The sequence below is a fragment of the Squalius cephalus genome (assembly GCF_949319135.1).
Source record: "Squalius cephalus genome assembly, chromosome: 5".
NCBI lineage: Eukaryota > Metazoa > Chordata > Actinopteri > Cypriniformes > Leuciscidae > Squalius > Squalius cephalus.
In genome coordinates, this window is record NC_137126.1 from 48,695,383 (window position 1) to 48,717,175 (window position 21,793).

Sequence of the window (21,793 nt, forward strand, 5' to 3'; positions counted from 1 at the left end):
TCACAAACAGATCTTAGATTAAGCCAGGATTAGGCCTTAGTTCAATTAGGACATTTAAGCTTTTATAACCGTGCTTTAGAAAACAACATTACTGGTGTGTATCTGACAAAACAATGACACCGACGTACTTAAAGATATGCTCTCAGTTAAAACAACTCAAACATGCATTTTAGTCTGGGATTATCTTAAGCCTTGTCTGTGAAACCAGGGGTTCATGTTTCTTCTTACTGCAAAACATGAATGATTTGTTTTCCAAAATGGTGTATTTCTCGAGGTACACATCAAATCCTCCACAGCTGTCAGTCATTTTACAGTTTTTCCAGTTACTAACACACTAAACTGACATGCACAGCACACTTATTTACACACACACACACAGAGCAAAACCTCTTCTCAAGTCTACAAAAGTCTAAACACAGTTTCTGCTTCACACACATTTTACAATTCAAAATGGCCCTTTTTAAACACACTCTGCGTAACACACAACAATCTGACATAAAGTCACATGTTCAAAACACTGCCATTCAAAATGACACTCCATGATCTGATTGGCCGATACATGTGTCACCTGACCAAACACCTCAGTGCTCAACTGTTAACACTTCAATCTTTTTCAGTTTACTGTTTTATGTGAGCATATTTGTGTTCAGTCCAGTGTAAATATGTCTGCTTGTTTGGTGAAAAATAAAAAAATAAATGTTTCAACAGCATGTGTGTGTGAATCTGCAAATATTTCTGTGCATGTGAACAATCTGAAGACTTTTCTACAATTTGAACTATTATAGTATGGCAAAGCATCCTAAAGATGAGAGTGCTCTTCATTATGCCCAACAGTGTGTAGTTGGTTAGACACAAATCTGCTAATATGAATGAAGTGTGCGCCATTTCGTGCAAAAGTTAGATTTTGATAATGCTATGTGTAGTTTTGGTTGCAGTGCTTCATTTAGCAGGATACACTGTAAAAAAATATATATGATCAATAAGTTATGACAAGATATGTTTTTACATTACTTTAACTCATCAAAATAAGTTAAGAAATTTTCAACTTTTTTTATTTATTTATACAAGATTCAACTATTTTTTTAAGTCAGTTTGATGAATTCAAGTTGCAATGAATTAAACATCCAAGTTGATTGAACTTTAAAAACATTTTTTTTACAGTGTATATTCGGTATTTTGCTGTTTGGGAGTGTAGTTTTATGAATTGTGTTTAGTATTTTGATAAAACCAGCCTAGTTTGCAAAATTGTGTGTTAGCAATCGTAAAAAACTGTAAATGTTGCATCCTGCATCAGAGAGTGTGTATTGTGTGCGCTTGCCTGACGTTGCTCTGCTGTAGGGGACGGGGTCGTGCGCCTGGCCGGCACGGCGGACCGCTGTCAGGGTCGGGTGGAGATCTACTACCAGGGCGGCTGGGGAACGGTGTGTGACGATGACTGGAGCCTGGCAGACGCGTCAGTCGTGTGTCAGCAGATCAGCTGTGGACAAGCACTCGCCGCTCCCACCAACTCTTACTTCGGCTACGGCACGGGCCGGATCCTGCTGGATAACGTCAACTGTAACGGGCATGAGAGCGGTCTGACCAGCTGTTACAGCCTGGGCTGGGGGGTGAATAACTGCGGGCATCACGAGGACGCTGGTGCCATCTGCTCAGGTGGGTACGGCAGCTCTCACAGGTATGCCTACTGCTCACTTAAAGTCAGCGAATAAAACACTGACACAATGAAGAACAAGTAACAATAATATTCGCAATAACATCGTTTTACTGAATAATTAAGTAAACCTAATTTCTTAATTTATCTTTAAGAAACCTCATTGATTAACCGGCTACTCTCAGACGACGACATCACTTCCTGTCGTCCACCGTAACTTCTGTTGGTTGCAATTCGTGAACTCACCACTAGATGCCGCTAAAAATTACACACTGCACCTTTAAAATAAGCTATAGAAAGACAAACAAAAACACATCTTAAGCACACAGAATAATGTGAGTGAACTTTTTTTGTTGTAATTGCGCCTTTAAACGATCACATAATTGTGGTATCCGTAAATTGATTACAAATTTGATTAATTGTGCAGCCCTACTTCACAAAGACATATTCTGATGCACTAAGCAGAGTGCTAAAGTTTGAAAACACTAGTGAAATGCTTTCATTTTGCAATATTGAACTGAAAAATGACACTACTGGTCTATTCTGCTTAACAAAGCTGCATTTATTTGATTGCAAATACAATAACATAGTAATATTGCGAAATATTGTTACAATTTAAATAACTGTTTTCTACTTTAATATATTGTCAAATATCATTTATTCCTGTGAATTTTCAGCAGTTTTCAGTTTCACATGATCCTGATCAGTTCATAAAGACATATTCTGATGCACTAAGAGTCCTAAAGTATGAAAACACTAGTGAAATGCTTTCATTTTGCAATATTGAACTGAAATATTACACTGCCGGCCCAAAGTCTCTTCTGCTCACCAAAGCTGCATTTATTTGATTGCTAATACAATAACATAGTAATATTGCAAAATATCGTTACAATTTAAACATTTTCTACTTGAATATATTGTAAAATGTCATCAGCATCATTACTCCAGTCTTCAGTTTCAAATGATCCGGCTCAATTGTTATTAGTGCTGCTTTATTAATAATGTTGTCAGTGTTAAAAACAATAATTTTAATATTAAGTTTAGCTTAATATTAATATTTTTTGTGGAAACAGTGATACATTTTTTTAAAGGAATTTTTAAAGAAATAGAAAGTTCAAAAGAACAATATTTATTTGAAATAGAATCTTTTGTTACATTATAAATGTCTTTACTGTCACTTTTGATCAATTTAATGTGTACTTGCTGAATGAAAGTATTAATTTCCTTTTTTTTATGTTACCTAACCCATGTTTCCTGAGCATCAAATCATCATATTAGAGTGATTTCTGAAGGATCATGTGACACTGAAGACTGGAGTAATGATGCTGAAAATTCAGCTTTGATCACAGGAATAAATTACACTTTACTGTATATTCACATACAAAACAGCTGTTTTAAATTGTAATAATATTTCACAATATTACTGATTTTACTGTATTTTTTTTTTTTTTTTACAAATAAATGCAGCCTCTGTGAGCAGAAGAGACTTCTTTCAAAAATATTTTAAAAATCTGAGTTATTCCAAACTTTTGACCAGGACATGCATTTCAGAAATTTTCACAGTTGTTTCAGACTTTCAGACCCCACTGTGTGTGAATATTCACTGATACTGTATTAATGTGATTGTAGATCTAACTCTCTCTCATATTGCAGGCTCAAGTTCGACCATGGTCCCGTTCATCAACACGGAGACTTTAGGCAGAGGATTCATCATTCCGGAAACCACAGCAGGTATAAATGCTGCCTGTACTGTACGCTGGGCCTGTAACTTCACCTGCTATCTTCAATAATACACGGTTGAATTAATAGCCAAATCTTTGTTATTAACTGCTGTGCATGACCATGCGTTTTGGCATTTACTGTGGGCCGTAGTGAACAGACCATCTGTCACACACGGGATTGTCCTGCATAATAAATCCCTTAAACACCAGCAGATGGCGTGCTTTCAAAACAGACTTGTCACCTGTTTTTAAAATTTAAGCCATGAAATAATGAAATAATTCTAAAAACTAATATTCGAGTGCCTTGGATTGTTTTTTTCTTATGAGTGAAACCACCCAAAGAGCACCGAGATACTGACGTTACAGTGCAGCACTTCTTGCATTCCTTGTGTTCAGTCTCATTTTGTGTTCCTCATTTTTTCTCCTCCTTTCTCTGTTTTCTTCAGTGACAGAAATGCCAGTGCCAGTTACTGAGACGACAACCACTGTGTCCACTGCAGCCTCAACCACGAAAGGTAGTAAAGACACTGACCATTGACAATCTCAGTTCTCTCAGCAGTGACCATCTCTGAAATTATATTACAGTTTTTCTCAGTCGCTTTGGTGCATTTCTCACATCACTATTTACATTTGCACAACAGTTAGTTCAACCTCCACAACATTTAGTCATTTGTGCACATCATAGTAGCAGTTTCTCATTCCTTCCAACAAATTGCAAATGCTTTTGGACATCAATTGGCATCAATTGCTTTCATACAACTCTCTGCTGTTTTATAACATTATCATTTGCTTATGTCATGTCAGTCAAAATTAACTATACTTGTGAATGATGAATAGTCATTCCATATAAAACTAATAATCCTCATTTCATTGCTTGAGTCATTACATACAAAAATGTTGAACTAGTTGTCAAAATCTGTCATTTAAAAAAACAACAACAACAACAAAATCCTGAAAAAGTCTCCTAAATTGAACAATTTGCAATTGAGCAAGAGATGACATTCGCTGGGATGTAGATGAAATTATGTGACCAGACAGAGAGGAACGTCTGGATGTGCATGAATGATTACAGTCCTATGTATGTTGAATGTTCAGTTCCAATACAGTATATAGGCCTACTGCAATATTGTTTACAGTTGTGCACAGCTCTACCCAAAGGGAGTTTATGTTTGTTGTAAATAATGGTGTATTTTTTCTTTTGCACAATGCTACATGTATGAACAAATTAGAATTGCAAAGAGCATATGCAGTAAAAATGTGAAACATACATATTCAGTGTCTTGTACTCAGTTACCTCATAAATACAGTAATGTGTAACTTTACTGTATTTTTCAAATGGCTGTGCAAATAGTATTTAGTGCTGTATTGAGCATTTTCAGGTAGTGTCACCAAGATCTGACTTTTATCATTGGAAAACATTTACAGAGTAAACTGTCATAATGAAAACATGACTAAGCCATTTGACTATCTTGTTCATAAACGATGGTGTCAGGACTTTTCATTTTGATGACACTGACACATTCATTGACATAAATACTTGCTTTTGAGGAATGAGCTATCCATTTTGAGCAAATGACACGCTTTTGCAGGTTATCAACTAGGTTTTGCAGTTTGTACTAATTGTTTTGAGAACTGCATTAACTGTTGTGCAAATGTAAATAGTGTTATGAGAAATGCACCAAAGCGACTGAGAAAAACTGTAGTATTTTTGACTGGATGATATAGAATTTCATAACTGTGGTTTGATATTTATGAAATAATGAAATTGAGGAGACAGACGGACGGACGGACGGACGGACAGATAGATAGATAGAATCGTCTACAGACAGACAGATAGATAGACAGATAGATAAATAGATAGATAGATAGATGGATAGATAGATAGACAGACAGACAGATATATAGGATCTTCAATAGACAGACAGACAGACAGACAGACAGACAGACAGATAGATAGACAGATAGATAGATAGATAGATAGATAGATAGATAGATAGATAGATAGATAGATAGATAGATAGATAGATAGATAGATAGATAGATAGATAGATAGATAGATAGATAGACGGACAGATAGACAGATGATCGATCATCTCTCTCTAATAGATAGATAGACAGACAGACAGATAGATAGGATCTTCAATAGACAGACAGACAGACAGACAGACAGACAGACAGACAGACAGATAGACAGACAGACAGATAGATAGGATCTTCAATAGACAGACAGACAGACAGACAGACAGACAGATAGATAGATAGATAGATAGATAGATAGATAGATAGATAGATAGATAGATAGATAGATAGATAGATAGATAGATAGATAGACAGACAGACAGACAGACAGACAGACAGACAGACAGACAGACAGACAGACAGATAGATAGGATCTTCAATAGACAGACAGACAGACAGACAGACAGACAGATAGATAGATAGATAGATAGATAGATAGATAGATAGATAGATAGATAGATAGATAGATAGATAGACAGACAGACAGACAGACAGACAGACAGACAGACAGACAGACAGATGATCGATCATCTCTCTCTAATAGATAGATAGACAGACAGACAGATAGATAGGATCTTCAATAGACATACAGACAGACAGACAGACAGATAGATAGATAGATAGATAGATAGATAGACAGACAGATAGATAGATAGATAGACGGACAGATAGACAGATGATCGATCATCTCTCTAATCCTCTGCGTCCATCGTTCCTTTCAGAGAAGCCAAACGTGCGTGTGGTGAACGGGCTGGACAGCTGCCAGGGCCGAGTGGAGGTTCTCTACTTCACCGTCTGGGGGACCGTGTGTGATGACGAATGGGACATGGACAACGCTCTGGTGGTCTGCAGACAGCTGGGATGCGGCCCGCCTCTGGCTGCCAAGTCTCTGGCTTACTTCGGCCAGGGTTCAGGTCCCATTCTGCTGGATAACGTCGACTGCAGTGGCCGTGAGCAAAAGCTGACCGACTGCTTTAATCTGGGGTGGGGTCAGCATAACTGTGGCCACTACGAAGACGCTGGAGTGATCTGTGCACGTAAGAGAAGACAGCAGATATTACACACATTACAAAGCATTTAGGCCCTGTTTACACCTGGTATTAAGATGCGTTGTGGTCGATCGGATCACAAGTAGACGAGCGAGACACATTCACGTTTACTCCTGGTGCTTTATCAGTCACTTTTGTCCACTTTCAACCACTTCTGTCCTGATTTCTTTGAGACAGCTCGTGCAATTTACACATGAACGCACACAAATTTCCCCAAATTTAACGACTTTTAATGACTTCTGCAGTCTCAAAATTATTCAACCCCTTCATGGCAAGCAGCTTTAGTACTTAGCAGAACACCCTTTTGCTGTTATGAGCTGCTGCAGACGAGATGTATAACCGGACACAACTTCTGGCAGCGTTTCTGAGGAATCTGAGCCCGTTTCTCATGAGCAATGGCCTCCAGTTCAGGAATGTTCTTGGGTTTGCGTGCTGCAACCGCCTTCTTCAAATCTCACCAGAGATATTCTATGGGATTCGAGTCAGGTGATGGTGATGCACTGAAGAATATTCCAGGACTTCTTCTGCAACCAAGCCTTGGTGGAATTTAAGGTATGCTTGGGATCATTGTCCTGTTGGAAGGTCCAAGCTTCAGCTTCCTCACTGACAGCATGATGTTTCCTCTTAGGATTTCCTGATACTTCAATAGCCGTGTTTCCACTGTCGGGCCAGAAGCTCCACAGCGCTTCACTAAAACACGCCCGTAACACGCCTCTCTGGAACAATGTCACACTAACCCATCATTTCACCAACAAATGGAAGTTTTATCAGAAAACTAATCAGAAATCACTGGAAACAGCGTTGAAAACAAACATGATAAAAGCGGCCGTTTGCTGGCATTTTTGTTGTTTACTTGAATATTTAAAACTCAAGCATCGATGTTTTACCTCAGGTTTACAATAAAAAGTGATACATTGATCATAATGAATTAATTTGTGTCAAAATTGCAGATTAGTCACTCAGAAATAAATTACCGTTAGGTCTATTTCACAAAAGAAAGAGGACACACTTACTTCTTCAGTCGCGTCTGTTTCTGTTTATTTGGTAGTTACAGGACATATTTACATCACATTTAGAAAGAATGATAATTTCTACAAATATATGGCACCAAAAATATGACCTGAGGAGCTTTAGCACTCTCTCGACTCCCATACAGATATTTTCACTCTGAGAAACAGAGGACACTCCCGAAAAAAAGTTGCTTTATTTTATGATAGTCCGGTATAAAGAGACGAGAGGTAGGCTACTGACAGATAAAATAAAAACATGATTGTGATAGCCTTTATGATTGGTCTCATTTCTTCAAGCCTTCACTATGTTTTTTTTACTATGCGTATCTTTAAGCATTTACTATGGTAATGGTTAGCGCGCATAGTCTTTTGCATCACAAACAGAAGGCATTCAAACATGAACGTGAGTTAAATTATTTTAAAAGTCTTTAATGCTGACAGAATCATCCGGCGCTGCCGTCTCCCTCAGGTACACTCGTAACCACTCCTCTAGCCCGAGCTGGCCCGCTTTGGCCCAAGGTATTCAACGGGCCAGAAACCCTGTCCGTTGGCCCAGAGTAAGCCCCGATCAAGCCCCGGAAGTGACAGTGGAAACGCGACTGGCCCTGGCACGCACTAGCACAGCCTGGCCCTGGCCCAACAGTGGAAACGCGGCTAATGAATCAATCTTGCCTTCCACAAACTGCAGGTTTCCAGTGCCAGAGGATACAAAGCAGCCACAGAGCATCACCGATCCACCATGCTGAACTGTAGACAGTGTTCTTTTCAGCATATGCTTCATTCTTCATTCTAAACTATAGAGACGAAAAGTTCCAGTTTTGTTTCATCGCTCCACAAAACAGAATCTCAAAACATCTGTGGCTTATTTATATGATTTTGAGCAAATTGGAGACGACTTTTCTTGTGCTTTTGGGTCAGTAGTGGTGTACGTCTTGGAGTTCTGGCATGGAAGCTGTATGCGTTTAGTACGTACATGTCTTACTGTTCAACTGAAACCTCAGTGCCAAGTCTTGCTGCATGTGTTTTTGCAGGTTTTTCTGAACCTGCCTTCTCAGAAATCTGTTTGCAGCCATTGATATCTCCCTTTTTCTGCCCAGTCCATGTAGTTTTTGGACCATTCTTTTGACTTAGCCATGTTCCTAACATGCAGTCAAACGTGACACTCAACAAACCTAGCCAGTTCAGATATATGATGTGTTCTAGCTCAATCACACCTTGTGCAACTAATGAAGCCCTTGATTAGTGAGACAACACCTGTTTTGCAGACTGGTGCTGTTGTGAGGGATTCTATTCAGGGGGTTCGATAATTTGGAGACTGCAGAAGTCAATAAAAGTTGCATTGTCAGTTAAATTTGGGAAAACGACTTGAAACATTTGTTTGAGCTATTTTAAAGGTGCTCTAAGCGATGTTGGGTGACGTCACTTCTTGTTGACGTTCGAAGTATTGTCAAACAAAACGGAGGCTAACTCGACCCTCCCTCCTCCTCATCCCGTCCCCTCCCCCTCCCCCTCCCCCTCCCTTCGTTCCTTCTCCTCTTTCCCTCTTCTTTGCTATTTGTTCATCGGAACGTTGTCTCTTTGGTCGTGTGTCGGCCATATAAAAATTCAAGAGAATATAATTCTAACGTTAGTCGTTGTCGTTGTCTAGGACATCTTTCCTCTAGCTAACTTCCCTCTTCATGCTTCTCTCTCCTCCACCCCCCCCCCCCCCCCCCTTCATGTGCACGCGTACTAACCCCCCCACCCCCAAATCATTCTTGTCGGTTATTGGCTAGAACACTGTTTGTTATGTGTCGTGGTCCAGGCTGGGCCAGTTTGTTTTTGTTGCTGTTTGTGGAGCCTGGGCTGTCTACAGAGACCACATTTTTTTATAGTGTGTTCAGGGGACAGGCAGCCAGCGGATAGTGAGGAGATGTTTGCTGTATGTGACAAAAAATGTTTTGGCCTAAAAAATGTGTGACATCGCTTAGAGCACCTTTATTCATTGCAAATAGCTGAAAGTCTGTAAATTTTGCTAATAAACCTGATTTGCTAGGGGGGTTGAATAATTTTGATTACAACTGTATATTCAAAGGTCAGTCTATGCACACAAACATGCATTTGTCCTTCAATCACAAAATTCACTACACCAGCATTTCACTAAGAACACACACACACACACACACACACACACACACACACACACACACACACACACACACACACACACACAAACACACACACACACACACACACACATTCTTGTACATCTATCTTTATGAGGACATTCATTGACACAATGCAATCTCTAGCCACTTACCCTAACCTTACCCATCACAACTAAGTGCCTAACCCGACCCCTGACCCTAAACCTACCCTTAACCTCATTATATCCTGATCCCTAAAACCAAGTCTTGACCCTCAAACAGGCCTTTAAAGGCTCTCAGAAAGTGACTTTACTCTCTTTGTCCTCACTCCAATGGTCTAAAACTCAAACTGGTCCTCACAAAGATAGTTGTAGAAGTACACACACACACACACACACACACACCACATCCATATATCACTGTTCCTTCAATTATCAATACTCTCAAACTACAACATACAAACTAACATCCATTTTACATTTATGTGGCCACTGTCTTTTTTTGAAATCCCAACGTAAACTATCGAGAAAGAGGGAAATCACAAAACTGACTCAAGATCAGCATTTGCAATCAGCAACATCCTCTGTATGACAGTTGGCCATATCTGCATGAGAAATAAAGAGGCCCGTCAGAGCACATCGTCGTCAGCACAGACCCACAGGGAAAGTCGACCTCCGTACAGGCCACGTGCATCACTAACGCATTCATATATGCATGCCTGTGTCTAATAGATGAGCATTTAGGAGAACAGGGAAAGACTAAAATAAACATGAGATAAAGATACAAAAAGTGTCAACATTTAGAGTACTCTCATACACTGAAAAAAAAAGTATAACATACTCCAATTATCTTTGTTTCTACAACTTAAAAAAATTGATTTACATTCTAGAACGAGAACCACAAGTTAGTGGTTCATTAAAAGAGTTTATTCAGTCACAGTAAACGAAAGTTAACCAAAATAATTTGTGTTTTCTGTTTTTCAGCGCCTGTGGAATTTGAGGTATTAGGAAGAGACTTTAACATAGGGATAACAGAGGGACTTACTACAACTACGACTGCAACTACAACCACGACACCAGCGGAAGGTAAGCACACCGAAGGTGACGCTCAAGTTTTGACATCCTCAAAGACATTTCAGAAACATTTCTACATCCACAAGCGCAGTGTATGGAAGCACACTGATTTATGTGTCCATCAGATGTTGTGCTCCTGAATGGAGCCCATAATGGGAAACCATATCACTGGCCTAATTACATAACCCCTTTATTATATTAGGTGGTTATTTTATAAGCTTAGAAAGAAATTTGGGCCAAAATGATGTTAGTATTTTATATTTATTATAGTTTTGAGCAGCAATTATTGGAGTTCAAACACTTTAAGTTAGCCTTTAAGCACATTAGTAAAAATATGTTTTATTTTTAAGACCATTTACAACCAATACAGTCCATTTACTAAGGACATTTTTAAAGATTTTTAACAGTTATAGCCCCACCTATGCTCCATCTCTATAAAGGTTTGCAAGCTTCTTTAGAATCATATGTTGCATGTTCTCACCTAATTTTGGGAAATGCTGAGTTTTCATTTGGATTTATAGGCTTTTGAGTATATTTTGCCACGGCCCTTTTCTAAATGAGCTTGTTATAGCTATCCCAAAGGGTAAAGTTAAAAGATATATATATAATTATTGACCTAGAGAGTCTAGAGAATTGTACTACAGTGGTTTTATTGAGGTTAAGCGAAAAACCTATAGGACTAGTCTAGTTCGCAGTTCTAGTTTTTTTTTTAAATATTGTCAAATATTTAATGAATTATTTGACTGACAGCAGTGGTTCTTGAGGCAAAGTTGTTCAGAATGAGGAGGTCTAACATATGATATGCATATTGTGTGTATGCGTGATTACTGAGGTGTAAAACTCATTAGTCCACGGAGTTTTGTGCCAATCGGCCTCCGTTAAACTTGTCTAATAGGTGCTCAAACTTCACTGGCCAATTGCGGCCATGTTTTTCGAGATACACAATTGTCCTCATAGACAGACACTATATGACAATTTTCAAGTCAATCAGACTAACGGTTGCGAGTTACAGCCATTTTCGTGTTTTTTTCCTGTTATAGCACCATCAAGTGGCTTTTGTTACTGTGACCTCAGATTAAGCCCATACATACGTGTTCTGAGTTTGGTGAAAATATCTCATTCCTTTCAAGAGTTAAAGCCATTTTAGTAAAAGCGGCCCTGCCCTCTACAAACGTTTTGGTGTCCTGCCACCATGAATCGAAATTATTACTTTTTTTCCCGATAAATTGAGCGTCAGCGTCAGTTCTGGCAGGCCATGTAGTCAAGATGCTGCTAATGCTATTTGCTAACAACACTGTCCCGTCAGCTGATCTGCTCCAGCTGAGCTGCATTAGCTGGGTAACTCCCCTCGCTGCTCAATGGCCAAGCTCAAACAAGGCGCCCTATTTAAAGCACATTCAGTTTGATCATACATGCTTGCTGCTCGCTTCTGCTGATCTGTACGCTGGTAAAAAGCTGTTTAATTCCTTCATCTAGCTTGTTTCTCAGAAGGTGGCTTAGTCATCTCTTCATAGCGCTTACACTGTAGACTGTCAAAACAGTTCAAAGACAGATAATTCTAGGTAACAGCATGTTTTAGCAATTGCAGTCTTGAATAGTCAATCCAGTAATTAATTAATCATTTTTACCATAATATAAATTGCTAAATTAGGGTGGCTCAGACGACACCGTTTGAGACACTCAATTTCTGTTTTGGGGGGATAGCTCATCTAGTCAAATAACGTGAGCTTGCTGCTGCTGCTTCCCCTCATGCTGATAATGCTGTCCCTATGCGGCTGCTATCTCCTCATACTGCTGCTGTCCCCTGACTTCTGCTAATTCATGAATGGTCAGGGGACTCATCTGATCAGAAACAGACTGCTGCTGCTGTCCCCTGATTCTGCTAACTCATGGGTGGTCAGGACTCATCTGATTATAACATATTGCAAATTATCCGTATATATTCGTAGATTACTAAGCATATAAATTGTTAAAATAAAATCATCCTCTGTATCTCAGAGGATTGCCAGGTGTGGTTTGTTTGGGGGGATATTTTAGCTCTCACAGTCCTAAACTGTGAGCGTTCCCTATGCTGCTGATGTCCTCTGACTCTCTGCTATTTCATGGTGCTCATGAAAGGTCAGAGGACTCCCTGAACAGAGCCATACCGCCAAATTTCAATTCAGGAACATCAACTTGTTTGCAATCTATTCAATAAAAATTCTTAAATTATTTTTATTGTCTGTGTGTTCTTGACTTAATGGACCTGACAGAAATTGAGCGTCAGCGTCAGTTCTGGCAGGCCAGGTAGTCAAGACGCTGCTAATGCTATTTGCTAACAACACTGTCCCGTCAGCTGATCTGCTCCAGCTGAGCTGCATTAGCTGGGTAACTCCCCTCGCTGCTCAATGGCCAAGCTCAAACAAGGCGCCCTATTTAAAGCACATTCAGTTTGATCATACATGCTTGCTGCTCGCTTCTGCTGCCCGCCACCTCCCCAGCTCCTCCTTATGTATAACGTGGCATTTGCTTTATGTCATGTTGCCTGCTCTGTTCACAGGGGGATATTTTAGCTCTCACAGTCCTAAACTGTGAGCGTTCCCTATGCTGCTGCTGTCCCTGAACAGAGCCATACCGCCAAATTTCAATTCAGGAACATCAACTTGTTTGCAATCTATTCAATAAAAATTCTTAAATTATTTTTATTGTCTGTGTGTTCTTGACTTAATGGACCTGACAGAATTATTGACAATTAGACTCCAGAGAAACTTTCTGAATTGGTTTAATTCCAATCGGGCGAAAAACCAAGGACTAGTTTACAAAAGTAATTTTTTCAAATAATCCAAAATACCCCAAAATTTCGAGTTTTCGAGCGTTTCCTACTTTTGAGCATTTTCCTACACTCAAAAAAGTGCTCATGGGCATTCATTGGATGAACATAAATCACTCATTTTAGATCAATTCAAATATTATACATTTATAAGGAGATGTATTTTTGTTTTTTTGAAGAAATGTAAATTACCTAGGTTGTACATGTAATGAGAGTGAATTTACTTGGATCAATGACTGAAATTTACGTTTGTGGCCTGACCCCGCCTACTGCGCGTGTCACTGAGAGCTGTGGACTGTGTTCGAGAAACTTTTTTTGCCGCCATTGATTGGAGTCGAGAGAACTTTCGACGGATCCTGCTAAAGTTGGGTGAGTAACGTTATTCAAGACATTTTTAACAATAACAATGCAATTTCATACCCAGTTACAGTTAAAAAAGTATTTTACCCCCTATGTACACTTTGTTAGGCGAAGCTGTATTCCATGGTGAAAAAAAAAACGTTTCCGTCGTTGACATTGAAATCAGTAACTTAGTTTTACCATTAGCTTTAAGTCTGTGAGATGTTACAATTGTCTGTATTCTGAGGTGTTTTGTTTTGTGTATTGTTTAAACTATAAGAATCTCATTTTCTGGTGATACAGTAAGGAAGCGATCGCATTACTGACAGTTCTCCGCACTTTGCAACGGTCGTGATATGACGTCACATTCTGCGGCATCTTTTTTAAAAGCATAAATTCAGTAATATATAACAAATAATGATATATATCTAAAATGTAAAAATATACAATCTACTCCAGTGATGGGTCGTTCATTTTGAACGAATCTTTTACTCAGTAATGAGTCGCCAGAGTGATTCGAAGTGCGTTCCAATCGACCGTATAGTGGATTGTAACAGAGAGCATTCCGCCATCTGAGTGAGATTCGAATCCAAAGGGAGCGAACATGTTTAGTTCGAAGGGCACTGCGAGCCATGCTGCGGACGGCATAGGGAATAATGGAACATCCATAGAGAGGTAAATGCGCACCGTGTCACCATCAGTCAGCACTTACAATGGTCGACTGGTGGACCTCTTTCATATGATTATGAATGGGTATAACAAAGTAAAAGTGTCCAGAAGAAGCTAAAACTGTAATTTTTTTGTTTGTCTTTATTTACCTGAGGAATGTATTATGAGGCAGCTACAATGCAATTATTATGACCATGGATTAAGAACACATTCACATGATTAACTAATGATTAACTAAATCAACATTAATTTTCATATTGCTTGCAGGCTCATCAAAGTCTCTTCTGCAGTGCCCAAGGAGTTGTTCAAATAAAGATATACAACATTTTGGCTGTGTTGGATGAGGTATGTTATATTTAAGCTATGCTTAAACACATGTAAATATGTATATCCAATTTCTACACATGAAAAGCTATTTCTTAACTTTTGTGTATTTTTTTCTAATATTAAAGTGTTAGTTCACCCAAAAATGAAAATTCTGTCAGTAATTACTCTCCCTCATGTTGTTCCAGCCCTCGTAAGACTTTCGTTCATCTTTGGAACACAAATTAAGATATTTTTGAGGAAATCTGACAGCCGTCTCACTCCTTCAAAAGCTTCTATGTTATTTAAGACAATGTTTTAAATAGTCCAAGTGATTACAGTGGCTCAACTTTAAGTTTATCAAGCCACGCAAATTTTTAGCATCTTTTAGTGCGCAAACAATATACCTCTAGGTTGAAAAATCGTCAATGCAAGTGAATGGGAGAAAATAATTATTTTCTGGTCCCGTTTGAATTGTGCCATGAATGTGAACATATGTTGTCTGTGAATTTTTTTATATAATCTTTCGTGTGAAGAATGCTACAATTTAGCGGGTAGAAGTTTGATACGGTTAGACTTTGTGTGAGAGCACTTTGTGGACTACAACTCTTCGCTGCTTTCGACGCGTTTGAAACGTCACCATCATTCGCACACGGACACTAGCTCACGGATCCCGCTAAACATGGCTGTGTCTTTGGTGCACTTCGCCGCCTTCTTTCAGGGACAGGACAAAATCGTTGAGGTTGGCGAAAACCACGGGTAAGTCAACTTTATGGGGTGACGTCACATAGGCGACATGTAGTCTTTCTCGGTATGTCTTTTCCACAACTGCTAGCCGAAGAATCATACCATACACTGTCAAACTCGTAACATGAAAAGTTATATAAAAAATTCACAGACAACATATGTTCACATTCATGGCACAATTCAAACGGGACCAGAAAATAATTATTTTCTCCCATTCACTTGCATTGACGATTTTTCAACCTAGAGGTCCAGCGGGGTTTTACAGAAGGGGCGGGACTTACCAGCTTTATAGTGCAACAATGCAGCGCTTATGTGTTGTATGTCACATGCATCACACACATGACCAGCGTCAGCCAATAGTGAGCCTACGTTCTGACGTACAACCCAGAAGCGCTGCGCTGTTACACTATGTGAACTCACTCAGATGCCCACATAGAAGAAAATGAATAGTTAAATAAAGTTGTTATTTTTGTATGTTTTTTGCACACTAAAAGTATTTGTGTCGCTTGATAAACTTAAAGTTGAGCCACTGTAGTCAATTTGACTATTTTAAACATTGTTTTTACTAACTTTCTGGTCTGGCAAGTTTCAATTACAAAGAAGCCTATGAAGGAGTGAGACAGCCCTCAGATTTCATCAAAAATATCTTAATTTGTGTTCCGAAGATGAACGAAAGTCTTACGGGGTTGGAAAAACATGAGGATGAGTTACTGTACGTTCACATGGCCGCCGGCGAGAGCGGCAAAATTCACTCCCGCCGCCCTGCCAAGGACGCTGGAGAAAGATTCGGGGACGCTCCGATGCTCTGACGTAGAACCAAGGCTATCTTTTGATCCAAAATACCACAAAAACAGTAATCCACATATCCAGGATCCACATTCTTTAAATTGTAATTTATTCCTGTGATCAAAGTTGAGTTTTCAGCATCATTACTCCAGTCTTCAGTGTTACATGATCCTTCAGAAATCACTCTAATATGCCGATTTGCTGCTCAAACATTTATTATTATCAATGTTGAAAGCAGTTGTGTACAATTTCTTTTCACGATTCTTTGAGGAATAGAAAATTCAAAAGAATAGCATTTATCTGAAATAGAATAAACATAATATTAATAACATAACATAATAAATGTCTATATACTGTCACTTTTGATCAATTTAATGCATCCTTTCGGAATATAAAAGCTTTTATGTGACACTGAAGACTGCAGTAATGATGCTGAAAATTCAGCTTTACCAACACAGAAATAAATTGCATTTTAAAATATATTCAAAAAGAAAAGTTATTTTAAATTGTAAAAATATCTCACAATATTACTGTTTTTGGATTAAATAAATGAAGCCTTGGTGAGCAGAAGAGACTTCTTTTAATACATTTATATATATATATATATATATATATATATATATATATATATATATATATATATATATATATATTTCTGTTTGTAATGCAAGTTTAGTGGGATGTTTTGTTGTTTTGACCATTACACACACACTGTTTGTGTTTCTTGTGTTCTCCAATTTCAAGGATTGTGAGAAGGCTGAGAAAGCAAGCTGAGATGGTCTGTGGATCTGTGTGGTCCATGCGGAGGGTGCACAACAACCACCAAAAGAAGTGTCAATTGTAATTCAGACTGTGCTGTGTGCCATCACTTTGCTTATGGACATAATTTATTCTCTGGATCTGAGGTACCCATCCAACCTGCAGCATACTTTCGAGGTCTTTCAAAAACTGAATCTGGATGGACAAAGGCTAGCTGAAGATGTTTGGTTTGAGTAGATCAGTTTTTAGTTTTTTTTGTTTTGTTTTGTCTGCATTTCTGTTATAACTGTTTATAGCATTATGAAATGAATAAACTGTTTGACTTGCTATTTGATTTGTTTGCTTTTTTGGTGTGCATACTGTAATGGCATATTTTTAATGTATGCAACAATGTGAAAGACATGCATGGAAGCAATTCTATGATCAGCACAATATAGTCAATTTTGAATATTTGCCATTCTGTTAGACCTATAGAAAAACACATTGGTCAGTGTAATACATAAGTTATATTTTACCCTGGAAAAATTACATTAGTTCAATGTAATACAGTAAGTTTGACTTTCAAGGAAAATTACATTAGGTCAATGTAATACAGTTAAGTTTAATTTTCAAAAAAATTACATTAGGTCAATGAAATACTGTTAAGTTTAATTTTCAAAAAAATTACATTAGGTCAATGTAATACTATTAAGTTTGATTTTGAGGAAAATTACATTAGGTCAATGTAATTGTGATAATTCAGATAGAAATAGTTTGATTACATCCGACAGACATGATTACAAACAGCTTTATCAATGTAGTAATTTTATGTGGAAATTTGCCACATGATTAATATACATTCAACTGATGAGGCATTTTTTTGAGTGTACTTTTGATTGCTGTAGCGCCACAGTCTGGCCAATTGAGGCGAGCCTTGGTGACATTGTATACGGGATTTCTATTTTCACTTACTGAATAGTATTTGAACCATAGACTGTAAAAAAAATATGGACGTAGTGTCCGCGACGTCACCCGATGGTTTCTGAAGAGTATTTTTGAAGCCCAAAGTGGGCGGAGCCGGCCGCCGCCATCTTGGCAGCGTTTCACACCTAGATAAATGAAAATGGGCAAAGAGTTGCGATTAGCTGAGGTGACGTGACGCTAACAGACAGCAGACAAACGGCTAGTAGTGACATCAGCGGCAATCCACCTGTCACTCAAGTGGCCACGCCCCTTAATTATGCAGAGCTTTAAGGCTTAATATAATTTAAACGGATGAGTTATAAAAATATTCACGCCCCTCACAGTCGTCATGAAGGGCAAAATTAGCTATATAGATCAAAACCACTTTTTGCACCAGGCTGTTTACGCATTTTCTCCTGCTGTAAAGTTGGGCATTTTAACATAGAGGTCTATGGGATTGACTCTCTTCTGCAGCCGGGCTCTAGTGGCCAGTCGATGAACTGCAGTTTAAGTTGGTTTCAAGAGAGAGACCGGAAGGTTGTCGCTTGGTTTGAACAAACACGCATCTTATCCAGCTCTCTCTCTTTCTCTCCTCAAGCTACCATCAGGCTCGTGGGAGGCCTGCACCGCTGCGAGGGCCGAGTGGAGATGTACCTGAGAGGGGAATGGGGTACGGTGTGTGATGACGCTTGGGATCTTACAGATGCTAAGGTGGTGTGTAGGCAGATGGGCTGCGGGCTGCCTAGAGCCGCACAGGTACTGGCCTACTTCGGTCCCGGTCGTGGCACAATCCACCTGGACAACCTGAAATGCACAGGCACAGAAGATACTCTCATTCGGTGCTCTCACATAGCATGGAACGTCCACAACTGTGACCATTCAGAGGACGCCAGCGTCACATGTTCACTCCAATGACTCCGCCCACCTCAAGCCACGCCCACCAGCCTGATCCAATAGGGAGGGGATAGGAATAGCATTGACTACAGGACTTGTATAAATTTTGTACATAACACCTCACGCCAACCCTGAATAATAGATTTTAAAGATGAAATAGTTATTTGGGTGTGAAACAATGAAAAATAAGTTATGCTACTACTGTTATATAAATAACTGTAATAAATATTATGAATGAAAATTCGAATTATGCACTTTATAAACTATACGAACGTGTACACATAGGTGAATAAACAAGCTGAGGCTATTGATATACAGTGGAAACCAAAGTTTTAGACTCTCCTCTCTATAGGCGTTTTGATATAGACTGCAAGCACCAAATTTATTATGCCATACAAAAACTGATGATACTTAAAGTGGAACTGAATGCTAGAAGTAAACGTAAAAAAATTCTGTTTTGATGATACATTTTGTTGCATATCCTACTGTAAAGTTTAAAGTGTACCTGAATATCTTTAACATTTTATTGAATGTCAAAACATCATTCGTTATTCAAAAATATTTGTTTGAATTGGTCTGATCAGAATCAAAATCAAAAAAAAAAATCTCAGGTCAATTTTGATTGATTATTGAAAAATAATGGTTTCAATGCTAAAAAATGTTTTAATTTTCTTTCTTTCTTTCTGTCTTTTTTTTTTTTATTTGTCTCTGTTCCATCATTTGTGAGTAGATTAACAGAATGAAAATTAATGGGATAAAAGTAATATTGGATTTGTATTGAGGAAACTAAACCATGTCATTGGCCTAATTGCATAATAGTATATTAAGATAGGAAAGAAATGTAGGCCAAAAATGATGTTGAGATTTTTATATATAATATATAAATAAACATTTGGTAAACCTAAAGTAAAAGAAAAAAAGAAAATGTTTAAGACTCACTTTTTTTTTTTTTTTTTTTTACTGTACAGACTTTTTTTCGTCAATATACACTCCTGGGCAAAAGAAAAAGAAGAAGGGCTAAACCCTAAGCTTTTAATTTAATAACCACAAATTATTGGTCAGGAAATTCGCTAAATTTAATCCAATGCACTTAAAAAGCCAGAAAAACATCAAAGACAGAATGAAGTTTTTGGCTAAATATGAGAGTGATGAATCACAAAGAAACAAGAGCATCTTCGAAAATCTGCTGAGAAATATAATAATACATGCATCTCTACCACAAACAAGTCCTTTAATGCTTCAGAGAACAGGAGAATATTGAAGAATAGCTTGTTTCCCACAAATGAAAAGTTGTTATCTTGAGAGAAATTTTTCAACAAGACGCTGCACAACCAAGAAGTGGCTTGAGAACGAATCAGGCTCATGTTTAGTCCAGATTTGAACCCTATAGTGAATATTTGGTCTCAGATTAAACTCAAACGAACTGAGACATTTTTCAGATACTCAAGAACTGTGAAGCCATTGAGTGGATCAACACTGACTCTAATCTAGCTGTTTCAAGGCTATTCTGTGCTAAATGACTATATCTACAGAATTTGTGCAATTCCTGACCAGTGATTTGTGAATAAAAAAGATCATTAAAAGACCACTAAATGTTTTGCCTTTTTTCTGCCCATAAATAAAGTGCTATAAATCTATTTTATATTCTTAAAGGTGGACTAAAGTTGTTTCCTGAAATGTTCTCCTGTTAAGACAAAACAGCACATTATTTATTCTTCCAGCAGGTGCTCTACTTAATAAAAGTTTCGTCATCTGTGTTTTAAATTTCACATATTCAAATGTTATAATGAATATGTAATAGGTGTATATAGTTATAATGGAAGTCTGGGTCTTTTGACATGATTTTTTCCTTCTTTTTTTTTTTTTTCCAATAGCCTTTCTGTAGCCAAGAAGGGGGTGTCTATAAAGAAAATGACTTTTAAAAATAAAACAAGCATGAAAAATATTCATTGGAGTAACTTTATGACAATTAGCCCAAGTTTCCTCTATAAAAGCTAGCAAGTAACACTGCAACGCTCAATAATCTAATAACCAAATTAATTAATTAAATAAATAACCAACCCTTTTATTATTGAGATTGTACAGGGCTCCTAAAGCAGTGGTGGTGGACCGCGGGACATAATTGTGCCAATGTACCGTTTCTATAGTTTAAATTGAGCAGCGTATCAAAACATATGATTAAATATGATTTGGCTATTTTTTTTTATTGGTCTCTTTAAAAAAAAAACAACAAAAAACAAACAAACAGAAGAATCTTTAACAGTGCAAACATGTACGCTATCATAACAGATTTTCATAAAAACGTATAAAGTTAAGCGGCGATGCAAAAATCAAACATCAAATAAAAAACATTATTATCATTATTCTGGGACTAATAATATAGTTACGTTTTGCAATAAATTTTACAAATATGCACAAAAGTTTCAGGATGCTGTTTACAAAGAGAACAATTACTTCAATATCATTTACATTTTTGTAGTAATTTTCGATCGAGTCAGTGTTTTTTTATTTTTTATTTTTATTTTTTTTTTAATTGAAATAAATGACTCAAAAACATTGATTCCAGCATATCAGCATACAACATCAATGCTTCACACGACAAATATCACACCTTTAGACAAATTAACAAGTCATAAAAATAATGATAATAATTTTTTTTAAAAACTAAATATTTCCTCCGTTTTCCTATTTAGACATTCAATATTCGTATAATTTAGTAAACATAGCTTGGGGACATTACAATATCAAGAATTTCTCCATAAAGTTTAACAAAATTTCATTCTTTTTATTTATAATTAACTTTAACGACTTTCTTTAGCGATTCCCGATCGAGAACCCTCATGATCCTGACGTCACTGCACCCCCCTCACAACTGATGACGCAATCCAGTGAAAGC

The 21,793-nt window shown here is 37.8% G+C and overlaps 1 protein-coding gene across 1 annotated transcript in view; it reads left to right on the plus strand.

The window, feature by feature from the left end:
- LOC307159192 (scavenger receptor cysteine-rich domain-containing group B protein) overlaps positions 1 to 19,130 on the plus strand; it is a 37,508-nt gene extending 18,378 nt beyond the window's left edge. The window contains exons 7-12 of the mRNA XM_079872409.1: positions 1,339 to 1,653; positions 3,305 to 3,382; positions 3,819 to 3,887; positions 6,114 to 6,428; positions 10,560 to 10,661; positions 18,602 to 19,130. Coding sequence (XP_079728535.1) covers positions 1,339 to 1,653; positions 3,305 to 3,382; positions 3,819 to 3,887; positions 6,114 to 6,428; positions 10,560 to 10,661; positions 18,602 to 18,918 — 1,196 coding nt within the window. The 3' untranslated portion in view covers positions 18,919 to 19,130. The remainder of the gene's footprint in view (positions 1 to 1,338; positions 1,654 to 3,304; positions 3,383 to 3,818; positions 3,888 to 6,113; positions 6,429 to 10,559; positions 10,662 to 18,601) is intronic.
- Positions 19,131 to 21,793: the final 2,663 nt, after the last annotated feature.